At 36.8% G+C, this 13073-nt stretch overlaps 1 protein-coding gene across 1 annotated transcript in view; it reads right to left on the reverse strand.

Moving 5' to 3' along the window:
* The window catches only part of LOC103015974 (membrane cofactor protein-like), a 55363-nt gene that overhangs the window by 15795 nt on the left and 26495 nt on the right, over nt 1-13073 (reverse strand). The window contains exons 8-10 of the mRNA XM_007164254.2: nt 10860-10913; nt 10319-10354; nt 9612-9804 (exon numbers count right to left, since the gene is read on the reverse strand). Of these exons, the coding sequence (XP_007164316.2) occupies nt 9612-9804; nt 10319-10354; nt 10860-10913 (283 nt within the window). The remainder of the gene's footprint in view (nt 1-9611; nt 9805-10318; nt 10355-10859; nt 10914-13073) is intronic.

Raw genomic sequence — 13073 nt, forward strand, 5'->3', positions numbered from 1 at the left:
TTTTATGATTTCAGGTCTTATGTTCAAGTCTTGAAGCTACTTGGAGTTAATTTTTGTGTATGGTGTAAGATAGCAATCCAGTTTCATTCTTTTGAATGTAGCTGTTCAGTTTTCCCAACACAGTTTATTGAAGAGACTCCTTTCCCCATTGTATATTCTTGCCTCCTTTGTTGTAAATTAATTGACTTTATATATGTGGGTTTATTTCTGGGCTCTCTATTCTGTTCCATTGATCTATGTTTTTATGTCAACACTGCATAGGTGTGTGCAGAGAACACTTTCCTCTCTGAACTTCTGAGTAAACCCGGGAGGCTTTGTCTACTTGTCAAGCCTATACTTAGCCCTTGCTCTCCAGCACCTGTAGCTTTTAAAACATCTCTTCCATCACTTTGTTTCTTAGAAATGTGACTAAAGATGTAAAACGCTTCTACCCAATTCAGAAGTGATTAAATTGAATAAAATGAGCTAAAAACCAAAAAAGATTTCTAGAGCATTATAATATAGTTTGAAACCACGGAGCATGGTGTCGCCAGCTTTGTTCTTTCTTAAGATTGCTTTTGTGGCTTCATATGAAATTTTTAGGATTGTTTGTTCTACTTCTGTGAAAAATGCCATTGGAATTTTGATGGGGATTGCACTGAATCTGTACATTGCTTTGAGAATATGTTAACAATGTTAATCCTTCCAATCCATGAACATGAAATATCTTTCCATTTATTCATCTTCTTCAATTTATTTAATTAATGAGATGATTTTCAGTGTACAGGTCTTCCAACTCCTTGGTTAAACACAGGTACTTTTCTTTTTGATGTTACTGTAAATGAGACTGTTTTCTTAATTTCTCTTTCTGATAGTTTGTTGTTAGTTAAGAGATGCAACAGATATTTGTATATTGATTTTGTATCCTGTAACATTACTGAATTTGTTTATTAGCTCTATAAGATCTCTGGTAAAATCTTTAAGGTTTTCTACATATAATATCATGTCACCAGCAAATAGTGACAGTTTTACTTTTTCCTTTTGAATTTGGCTGATTTTATTTCTTTTTCTTCTCTGATTTCTGTGGTTAGGTATTCCAATTCTATGTTGAATAAAAGAGGCAGGAGTGGGCACCTTGTATTGTTACTGATCTTACAGGAAAAGCTTTCAGCTGATATATATATGGCCTTTATTATATTGAGGTATGTTCCTTCACTACCCACTTTACTCAGAGTTTTTATTATAAATGGATGCTGAATTTGGTCAAATGCTTTTACCACATCTATTGAGATGATCACACAACTTTTATCCTACATTTTGTTAATGTGGTATATCACATTGATTATTTTGCAGATGTTGAACCATCCTTGCATAACTGGGATAAATTCCACTTGATCATGATGTATGGTCCATTTAATGTATTGCTGAATGCAGTTTGTTAGTGTTTTGTTGAGGATTATTTGTGTCTATGTTAATCAGGTTTATTGGCCATGATTTAGTCTAAATTTTTCATAAAATTGTAAATTATACCCTTAAAATTTAAATTTTTATGTTTAAAACCTCTAATTTCTGAAGACAATGTGAATTTATACACTTTTTAAAAAAACATCTTTATTGGAGTATAATTGCTTTACAATGTATTGTTAGTTTCTGCTGTATAACAGTGAATCAGCTATATGTATACATATATCCACATATCCCCTCCTTCTTGCATCTCCCTCCCACGCACCCTATCCCACCCCTCTAGATGGTCACAAAGCACCGAGCTGATCTCCCTGTGCTATGTGGCTGCTTCCCACTAGCTATCTATTTTACATTTGGTAGTGTATATATGTCAATGTCACTCTCTCACTTAGTCGCAGCTTACCCTTCCCCCTCACCGTGTCCTCAAGTCCATTATCTACATCTGCGTCTTTATTCCTGTCCTGCCCCTAGGTCCTTCAGAACCTTTTTTTTTTTTTTTTAGATTCCATATAAATGTGTTAGCATACGGTATTTGCTTTTCTCTTTCTGACTTAATTCACTCTGTATGAGAGACTCCAGCTCCATCCACCTCACTACAAATAGCTCAATTTTGTTTCTTTTTATGGCTGAGTAATATTCCATTGTATATATGTGCCACATCTTCTTTATCCATTCATCTGTACATGGGCACTTAGGTTGCTTCCATGTTCTGGCTATTGTAAATAGAGCTGCAATGAACATTGTGGTACATGACTCTTTTTGAGTTATGATTTTCTCAGGGTATATGGCCAGTAGTGGGATTGCTGGGTCATATGGTAGTTCTATTTTTAGTTTTTTAAGGAACCTCCATATTGTTCTCCATAGTGGCTGTATCAATTTACTTTCCCACCAAGTGTACAAGAGGGTTCCCTTTTCTCCACACCCTCTCCAGCATGTATTGTTTGTAGATTTTTTGATGATGGCCATTCTGACTGGTGTGAGGAAATACCTCATTGTAGTTTTGATTTGCATTTCTCTAATGATTAGTGATGTTGAGCATTCTTTCATGTGTTTGTAGGCAATCTGTATATCTTCTTTGGAGAAATGTCTATTTAGGTTTTCTGCCCCTTTTTGGATTGGGTTGCTTGTTTTTTTGATATTGAGCTGCTTGTATATTCTGGAGATTAATCCTTTGTCAGTTGCTTAATTTGCAAATATTTTCTCCCATTCCGAGGTTGTCTTTTTGTCTTGTTTATGGTTTCGTTTGCTGTGAAAAAGCTTTTAAGTTTAATTAGGTCCCATTTGTTTATTTTAGTTCTTATTTCCATTTCTCTAGGAGGTAGGTCAAAAGGGATCTTGTTGTGATTTATGTCATAGAGTGTTCTGCCTATGTTTTCCTATAAGAGTTTTAGAGTGTCTGGCCTTATATTTAGGTCTTTAATCTGTTTTGGGTTTATTTTTGTGTATGGTGTTCTAATTTCATTCTTTTACATGTAGGGGTTCAATTATCCCAGCACCACTTATTGAAGAGGCTGTCTTTACTCCATCATATACTCTTGCCTCCTTTATCAAAGATAAGGTGACCATATGTGCATGGGTTTATCTCAGGGCTATCTATCCTGTTCCATTGATCTATATTTCTGTTTTTGTGCCAGTACCATACTGTCTGGATTACTGTAGCTTTGTAGTATAGTCTGAAGTCAGAGAGCCTGATTCCTCCAGCTCCGTTTTCATTTTCAAGATTGCTTTGGCTATTCGGGGTCTTTTGTGTTTCCATACAAATTGTGAAATTTTCTGTTCTAGCCCTGTGAAAAATGCCATTGGTAGTTTGATAGGGATTGCATTGAATCTGTAGATTGCTTTGGGTAGTAGAGTCACCTTCACAATGTTGATTCTTCCAATCCAAGAACATGGTATATCTCTCCATCTGTTTGTATCACCTTTAATTTCTTTCATCAGTGTCTTATAAATTTCTGCATACAGGTGTTTTGTCTCCCTAGGTAGGTTTATTCCTAGGTATTTTATTCTTTTTGTTGCAGTGGTAAATGGGAGTGTTTCCTTAAATTCTCTTTCAGACTTTTCATCATTAGTGTATAGGAATGCAAGAGATTTCTTGGCATGAATTTTGTATCGTGCTACTTTACCAAATTCATTGATTAGCTCTGGTAGTATCCTGGTGGCATCTAGAATTCTCTGTGTATAGTATCATCTCATCTGCAGTTACAGTTTTACTTCTTCTTTTCCAATTTGGATTCCTGTTATTTCTTTTTCTTCTCTGATTGCTGTGGCTAAAAATTCCAAAAGTATGTTGAATAATAGTGGTGAGAATAGGCAACCTTGCCTTATTCCTGATCTTAGTGGAAATGGTTTCAGTTTTTCACCATTGAGAACAATGCTGGATGTGGGCTTGTCATATATGGCCTTTTATATGTTGTGGTAAGTTCCCTCTAGGTCTGCTTTCTAGAGTGATTTTATCACAAATGGGTGTTGAGTTTTTTTTTTAATTTTTATTAATTAATTAATTTATTTTTGACTGTGTTGGGTCTTCGTTTCTGTGCGAGGGCTTTCTCTAGTTGCGGCGAGCGGGGGCCATTCTTCATCACGGTGCGTGGGCCTCTCACCGTCATGGCCTCTCTTATGGCGGAGCACAAGCTCCAGACGCGCAGGCTCAGTAGTTTGTGGCTCATGGGCCCAGTTGCTCCGTGGCATGTGGGATCTTCCCAGACCAGGGCTCGAACACGTGTCCCCTGCATTAGCAGGCAGATTCTCAACCACTGCGCCACCAGGGAAGCCCCTGGGTGTTGAATTTTGTCGGAAGCTTTTTCTGCATCTATTGAGATGATCATATGGTTTTTATCCATCAATTTGTTAATATGACGTATCACATTGATTGATTTGCATATTTTGAAGAATCCTTGCATTCCTGCGATACACCCCACTTTATCATGGTGTATGACCCTTTTAATGTACTGTTGTATTCTGTTTGCTAGTATTTTGTTGAGGATTTTTGCATCTATGTTCATCAGTGATATTGGCCTGTAGTTTTCTTTCTTTTTCACATTTTTGTCTGGTTTTGGTGTCAGGGTGATGGTGGCCTTGTAGAATGAGTTTGGGAGTGTTCCTCCCTCTACTATATTTTGGAGGAGTTTGAGAAGGATAGAGTTTGGCTCTTTTCTAAATGTTTGATAGAATTCACCTGTGAAGCCATCTGGTCCTGGGCTTTTGTTTGTTGGAAGATTTTAATCACAGTTTCAATATCAGTGCTTGTGATTGGTGTGTTTATATTTTCTATTTCTTCCTGTTTCAGTCTCGGAAGTTGTGCTTTTCTAACAATGTTTTCATTTCTTCCAGGTTGTCCATTTTATTGGCATATAGTTGCTTGTAGTAATCTCTCATGATCCTTTGTATTTCTGCAGTGTCAGTGGGTACTTCTCCTTTTTCATGTCTAATTCTGTTGATTTGAGTCTTCTCCCTTTTTTTCTTGATGAACCTGGCTAATGGTTTATCCATTTTGCTTATCTTCCCAAAGAACCAGCTTTCAGTTTTAGTGATCTTTGCTATCGTTTCTTTCATTTCTTTTTCATTTATTTCTGATCGGATCTTTATGATTTCTTTCCTTCTGCTAACTTTGTGTTTTTTGTTCTTTTTCTATAATTGCTTTAGATGTAAGGTTAGGTTGTTTATTTGAGATGTTTCTTGTTTCTTGAGGTAGGATTGTGTTGTTATAAGCTTCCCTCTTAGAACTGCTTTTGCTGCATCCCATAGGTTTTGGGTCATCGTGTTTGCATTGTCATTTGTTTCTAGGTATTTTTTGATTTCCTCTTTGATTTCTTCAGTTATCTCTTGGTTATTTAGTAGTGTATTGTTTAGCCTCCATGTGTTTGTATTGTTTATAGTTTTTTCCTGAAATTGATATCTAGTCTCATAGCATTGTGGTCGGAAAAGATATTTGATATGATTTCAATTTTCTTATACTTACCAAGGCTTGATTTGTGACCCAAGATATGATCTATCCTGGAGAATGTTCCATGAGCACTTGAGAAGAAAGTGTATTCTGTTGTTCTGGGAATGAATATCCTATAAATATCAATTAAGTGTATCTTGTTTAATGTGCCCTTTAAAGCTTGTGTTTCCTTATTTATTTTCATATTGGATGATCTGTCCAATGGTGAAAGTGGGGTGTTACAGTCCCCTACTATGATTGTGTTGCTGTCGATTTCCCCTTTTATGGCTGTTAGTATTTGCGTTATGTATTGAGGTGCTCCTATGTTGGGTGCATAAATATTTACAATTGTTATTTCTTCTTCTTGGATTAATCCCTTGATCATTATGTAGTGTCCTTCTTTGTCCTTTGTAATAGTCTTTATTTTAAAGTCTATTTTATCTGATATGAGAATTGCTACTCCAGCTTTCTTTGATTTCCATTTGCACTGAAAATCTTTTTCCATCCCCTCACTTTCAGTCTGTATGTGTCCCTAGGTCTGAAGTGGGTCTCTTGTAGACAGCATATATATGGGTTTTCTTTTTGTAACCATTCAGCGAGGCTGTGTCTTTTAGTTGGAGCATTTAACCCATTCATATTTAAGGTAATTATCAATATATATGTTCCTATTACCATTTCCTTAATTGCTTTGGGCTTGTTTTTGTAGGTCTTTTCCTTCTCTTGTATTTCCTGCCCAGAGAATTTCCTTTAACATTTCTTGTAAAGCTGGTTTCGTGGTGCTGAATTCTCTTAGCTTTTGCTTGTCTGTAAAGGTTTAATTTCTCTGCCAAATCTGAATGAGATCCTTGCTGGGTAGAGTAATCTTGGTTGTAGGTTTTCCCCTTTAATTACTTTAAATATATCCTGCCACTCCCTTCTGGCTTGCAGAGTTTCTGCTGAAAGATCAGCTGTTAACCTTATGGGGATTCCTTTGTATGTTATTTGTTACTTTTCCTTTGCTGCTTTTAATATTTTTTCTTTGTATTTACTTTTTGATAGTTTGATTTATATGTGTCTTGTCATGTTTCTCCTTTGAGTATCCTGTATGGCACTCTCTGGGCTTCCTGGGCTTGATTGACTGTTACCTTTCCCACAAGAGAGAAATTTTCAACTATAATCTCTTCAAATATTTTCTCAGTCCCTTTCTTTTTCTCTTCTTCTGGGACTCCCATAATTTGAACGCTGGTGCATTTAATGTTGTCCCAGAGGTCTCTGAGACTGTCCTCAATTCTTCTCATTCTTTTTTCTTTATTCTGCTCTGCAGTAGTTATTTCCACTCTTTTATCTTCCAGGTCACTTATCCGTTCTTCTGCCTCAGTTATTCTGCTATTGTTTCCTTCTAGAGAATTTTAAATTTCATTTCTTGTGTTGTTCATCACTGTTTGTTTGCTCTTTAGTATTTTTAGGTCCTTGTTAAATGTTTCTTGTATTTTCCCCATTTTATTTCCAAGATTTTGGATCATCTTTACTATCATTACTCTGAATTCTTTTTCAGGTAGACTGCCTATTTCTTCTTCATTTGTTTGGTCTGGTGCATTTTTACTTTGCTCCTTCACCTTCTGCATATTTCTCTGTCTCCTCATTTGCTTAAGTTTCTGTGTTTGGGGTCTCCTTTTCTCAGGCTGCAGGTTCGTAGTTCCCATTGTTTTTGGTGTCTGCCCCCAGTGGGTAAGTTTGGTTCAGTGGGTTGTGTAGGCTTCCTCGTGGAGGGGACTGGTGCCTGTGTTTTGGTGGATGAGCCGTGATCTTTTCTTTCTGGTGGGCAGAACCATGTCCAGTGGTGTGTTTTGGGGTGTCTGTGAATTTATTATGATTTTAGGCAGCCTCTCTACTAATGGGTGGGGTTGTGTTCCCGTCTTGCTAATTGTTTGGCATGGGGTATCCAGCACTGGAACTTGCTGGTCGTTGAGTGGAACAGGGTCTTAGTCTTGAGACAGAGATCTCAGGGAGAGTCCTCGCCGATTGATATTACTTGGGGCTGGGAGGTCGCTGGTGGTCTGATGTCCTGAACTTGGCTCTCCCACCTCAGAAGCTCAGGCCTGACACCCGGCCGGAGCACCAAGACCCTGTCAGCCACACAGCTCAGAAGAAAAGGGAGAAAAAATAGATCGAAAGAAAAAACAGTAATAAAATGAAAGAAAATAAAGTTATTAAAATTAAAAAATAATTAAAATTAAAAAAATTAAAAGTAATGAAAGAAAAAAGAAGAGAGCAATCAAAGCAATAAACAAATCCACCAATGATAACAAGTGCTGAATACTATACTAAGATAAACATAAAAATCAGAAAGTAGTCAGTCGCATACAGCAAACCCCAAGTCCACACTTGCTCCCAAAATCCACTGCCTCAATTTTGGGATGATTTGTTGTCTGTTCAGGTATTCCACAGATGGAGGGTACATCAAGTTGATTGGGGAGATTTAATCTGCATGGAGAAATTTCCCTTTCTCTTCTTTGTTCGCACAGCTCCTGGGGTTCACCTTTGGATTTGGTCCCATCTCTGCATGTAGGTCGCCCTCTGGCATCTGTTCTTTGCCCAGACAGGAGGAGGTAAAAGGAGCAGCTGATTGGGGGCTCTGACTCACTCAGGCCGGGGGGAGTGATAGGTACAGAATGCGGGCAAGCCACTGGCGGCAGAGGCCAGTGTGACTTGCAACAGCCTGAGACATGCCGTGTGTTCTTCTGGGGAAACTGTCCCTGGATCACGGGACCCTGGCAGTGGCGGGCTGCACAGGCTCCTGGGAGGGGAGGTGTGGATAGTGACCTGTGCTTGTGCACAGGCTTCTTGGTGGCTGCAGCAGCAGCCTTAGCATTTCATGCCCATCTCTGGTGTCTGCAGTGATAGCCGCGGTTCGCACCTGTCTCTGAAGCTTGTTTAGGCGGTTTTCTGAATTTCCTCTCCTCGTGCACCCTGAAACAATGGTCTCTTGACTCTTAGGCAGTTCCAGACTTTTCCCCGGACTCCCTCCTGTTTAGCTGTGGTGCACTAGCCTCCTTCAGGCTGTGTTCACGCAGCCAACCCCAGTCCTCTTCCTGGATTCTGAACTCCAAAGCCTGAGCCTCCACTCCCAGCCCCCACCCGCCCCAGCAGATGAGCAGACAAGCCTCTCAGGCTGGTGAGTGCTGGTCGGCACTGATCCTCTGTGCAGGAATCTCTCCGCTTTGCCCTATGTACCCCTGTTGCTGCACTCTCCTTCATGGCTCTGAAGCTTCCCCCTCACCTACCCCCCCATCTCTGCCAGTGAAGGGGCTTCCTACTTTGTGGAAACTTTTCCTCCTTCACAGCTCCTCCCAGAAGTACAGGTCCCATCCCTATTCTTTTGTCTCTGTTTTTTCTTTTTTCTTTTGCCCTACCCAGGTATGTGGGGAGTTTCTTGCCTTTTGGGGAGTCTGAGGTCTTCTGCCAGTGTTCAGTAGGTGTTCTGTAGGAGTTGTTCCACATGTAGATGTATTTTTGATTTATTTGTGGGGAGGAAGGTGATCTCCATGTCTTAATCCTTCGCCATCTTGAATATCCTCTGTACACTTTTTTTATTCTAAGCACCCCCACTGATTTTTTTATTTTTACAGATAAAGAGAAAGACAAAACTAATGAGATGCCTTATAAATCCTACCCCTTTTAGTAACTTGAAGTTTAACTCCATCAGTTTTACTGCCACTTAGTAAATTAAGAGAACATAAATGGGAAATCAAATAATGCTGCTTTTAATTCCCCAGTTATATAAATAACAACTCTAAGTGAAAAGAAATCAAATTTTAACTACATATCTTCTTACAGTGACCTAAGTTGGACAGATAAATGGAGATTTTCATCATAAAAATTCCAGTGAATATAAATGTCAAAGTCTCCAGTGAACCATTTAAAATTTCATCTTGGCCACCAGTCCAATCTAGGAAGTAGGGTACACCTAGGGTAGGGAAAACCCTCTAACAGTCCATGATTTGCTGCAGAACTTAAACCTCAAATCCCACAGAAATTTTTCCTACAGTCATAATAGCTGATGAAATTCTGCACAAATTTCTCCTGTTGCAGTGATATTAAAAGCAGCTAAAAACATTTTTAGTAATGAAATGCAATTCAGACAGCACACTCATGCAGGCACATTTTAGAAAAACACAGCATGCAATATAGAGGACAAAGAAATGCACAAAAGTATGTCAAAAGTACAAAGTTTAGAATAAGTTAGAGGAAACATGCTTTGACTTACCCTTTCATCTCCTTCTCTTTCTTCTCCTTCTCCTTTTCCTTCTTCTCGTTTTCCTTTTTTTCCTTTTCCTCCTTCTCTTTCTTCTCCTTCTCTTTCATATCCTTTTCTTCCTTCTCTTTCATATCCTTCTCCTCTTTCTTCTCACTGTGAAGACATCTGTAGAAGCAGGTACAAACTACTACAACAGCAACAACTACAAGAAAACAGGAAACAAATGATATGTGACTCTGAAAACTAATCACCAAGATTCCAAACCAAGCAGAAGAAATAAACATTGGTTACATTTCTGCGGTTAGAAAATGTTATTTTATTTGAGCCCATATACATTTATATTCCATCTCAACCCTTCAGTATCTAAATCCAATCCCCTGGAATCACTTAAACAGTCCACAATAAGTCAGAGCCTTTGCTTAATTTAGAAAATTACCCAAAGCATATTTGGGAAATAGACTCATATGACTAATAATTTTGAAAAAAATATGTATTATTTAGGGTTTGTTACTATGTGGACATGTAGAATATAAAAGAATATACAATCACCAACACAAGGTAGTATATCACAGAAAAGGTCAGGGTTTTTTAAGACTGTTCTACTCAATTTCAACCTATAAAAACTACAGCAACTGAAAAGTCATTGAAAAAATAATGTGCATCTCATCTTCATATTACATTTTCACTTAAGTGGTATCGAAGTTTGAGATACTTACTTGCAGTAAGAATAATCAGAGCAATGATTCCTGCATCTGAGAAAATATGAAAACAGTTTTGAAGATATTAAGCATCTATGGGTCCTAGATAGCAGCTGTATTTTAATTTTGATCAGATCGTCTAAAAACTACAGTAAAAATGTTTATCAATCTAGTTTTAGCATGACTCCTACTGCATCCAAGTCATTTTGATCACAGAACCCTTTTAAATAGATTCCAGGTACAGGATCCACCTTGTGAAACTCTTAACAGGAGCCTCATTTTTCATTGTTTTGTGCTTTAGCTACCACACCAGGTTATTTTGTATAGGTTACTAGTACTGTTAGAATTAACTAGATTAGAGAAAATTATCTACATGTGTCTATATATACTACCACTTACATTTGTCATGGTACCTGCACTAATAAAATAACTATAAATGTCAATTATTACTAATTATTTGTGACACATTGTTTCTTCCCTACCTACAAATGATTGGAACATATTTCCATGTAGAACTCTAAGGTCTCATAGTACAGGGTTATTAATAACAAAATGATACCTAAATCCTCAAAGTCATCAAGTGATAGTATTTCGTCACTGGGATTGGGATATCCTAGGAAAAAAATGGAAATAGGTAAAAAGGAAGACTAACTAAATCTTAAAGATCTATAAATTCATTGCTTTTGGTTTTGTGCCTTTTTATAATTCATAATTATAATTTAATTTTCCTTATAAATTATATTAATGTTTCTCATTAAAAGTTGCATCATAAAATATTATAAATTTATATTCAATGCCATCAACATTCTTCTTCCTGTCCACTGATATTCCTTGCGACTAATTCTGTGGTATAGCAAGCAAATTTATCATTAGTGTATTCCAAAAAAATAGGCTTGAATTCAATGTGATTCTACTCAAAAGATAGAGGAAGGCTTAAAAATGATTTAGAAGTTGCTCTGGAGTAGAAAGACTCTTCAACATTATATAGGCCATTTATAAAATACTCGTGGCTAACATCATACTCAATGTTGAAATACTAAATTTTTTTTTCCCTTAAGATCAGGAACAACACAGAATTCCTGCATTTGCCACTTCAATTCAATGTAACATTGGAAGTTTGGGTCAGAATCATTACGTAAAAAAGAAGTTAAAAATATCCAGATGGGAAAGAAGAAATAAAATGATCTCTCTTTATAGATGACATGATTTTCTACATAGAAAGCTCTATAAAGATCACACACGTACACACAAACACATACACAACTGTTAGAACTAATACATAAATTCAGCAAAGTTGAAGGATAGAAAATGAACACACAAAAATCAGTTGTGTCTCTATACACTAACAATGAACAATCCAAAAATGAAATTAAGCAAACAATTCCATTTACAATAGCATTAAAAAGAATAAAATACTCAAACTTAACCAAGGAGATGAAAGGCTTATACATTGAAGACTATAAACATTTCTGAAAGAAAGTGAAGAAGACATAAATAAATGGAAAGACATCCTGTGGTCATGGACAGGAAGACTTTATATTGTTAAGATGTTAATACTACACAAAACAATTTACAGATTAAATGCACTCTCTGTCACCATCTTGAAAATGAATTTTGCAGAAAAAGACAAATACAACCTATAATTTATATGGAATATCAAGGGACTAGCAACAGCCAAGACAATCCTGAAAAAGAAGAGCAATGCTGAAAGGGCTCATACTTCCTGATTTCAAAACTTACTAAAAAGCTACAATAATAAAACAGAATGGTACTGGCATAGAGACAGACATACAGACCAATGGTATAGAATATAGGGCCCAGAAGTAAACCCTTGCTTATATGGTCAAATGATTGTTCACAAGGGTTCTAAGAGCATTCAATGGGGAAAGGGCAGTCTTTTCAACAAATGATTTTTAGAAAACTGGATATCCACATGCAAAGAATGAAATTTGACACTTATCTTACACCATATACAGAAATTAATTCAAAATGTATCAAGAACAAAAGACTTAAAACTATAAAACTCTTAGAAGGAAACATAGAGGACAAATTTCATGATGTTGAACTGGCAATGACTTCTTAGATGTGACACCAAAAGCATAGGCAACAAAAGAAAAAATAGATACATTGGACTACATCAAAATTAAAAACTTTTGTGTATCAAAGGACACTATCAACATAGCAAAAACCAACTCACAGAATGGGCAGAAACATCTGTAAATCATACGTCTGATAAGGGATTGATATCCGAAATATATTACGAATTCCTAAAACTCAATAACAACAACAAAAAGCCATTTTACAAATGGGCAAGGGACTTGAATAGACATTTCTCCAAAGAAGATATACAAATGGTCAAGAAGCACATGAAAAGCTGCTCACCATATCACTAATCGTTAGGGAAATAAAAGCCACAATGAGATACTACTTCACACCTATTAACTAACATAGATTATGATGGTTATTATATAAAAAACAGAAATTAACATGTGTTGGCAAAGAGTTTGGGAAATTAGAAACTTTGTACATCACTTGTGGGAATGAAAATGGTGCAGCCACTTAAAAACTTTTTAAAAATGGAAGATAGTATGGATGTTCCTCCAAAAATTAAACAAGAATTAATATATAACACAACAATTTCACTCCAAGGTATATACCCCACAAAAAAATTCAAAAGAGGTACTCAAACAGATACTTGAATGCCAATATTCTGAAAAGCATTGTTTAGAATGTCAAAAGGTGAAAACAACCCAGTATCTATCAACAGATGAAT

Source organism: Balaenoptera acutorostrata, chromosome 1 (genome assembly GCF_949987535.1).
Source record: "Balaenoptera acutorostrata chromosome 1, mBalAcu1.1, whole genome shotgun sequence".
NCBI classification, from domain to species: Eukaryota; Metazoa; Chordata; class Mammalia; order Artiodactyla; family Balaenopteridae; genus Balaenoptera; species Balaenoptera acutorostrata.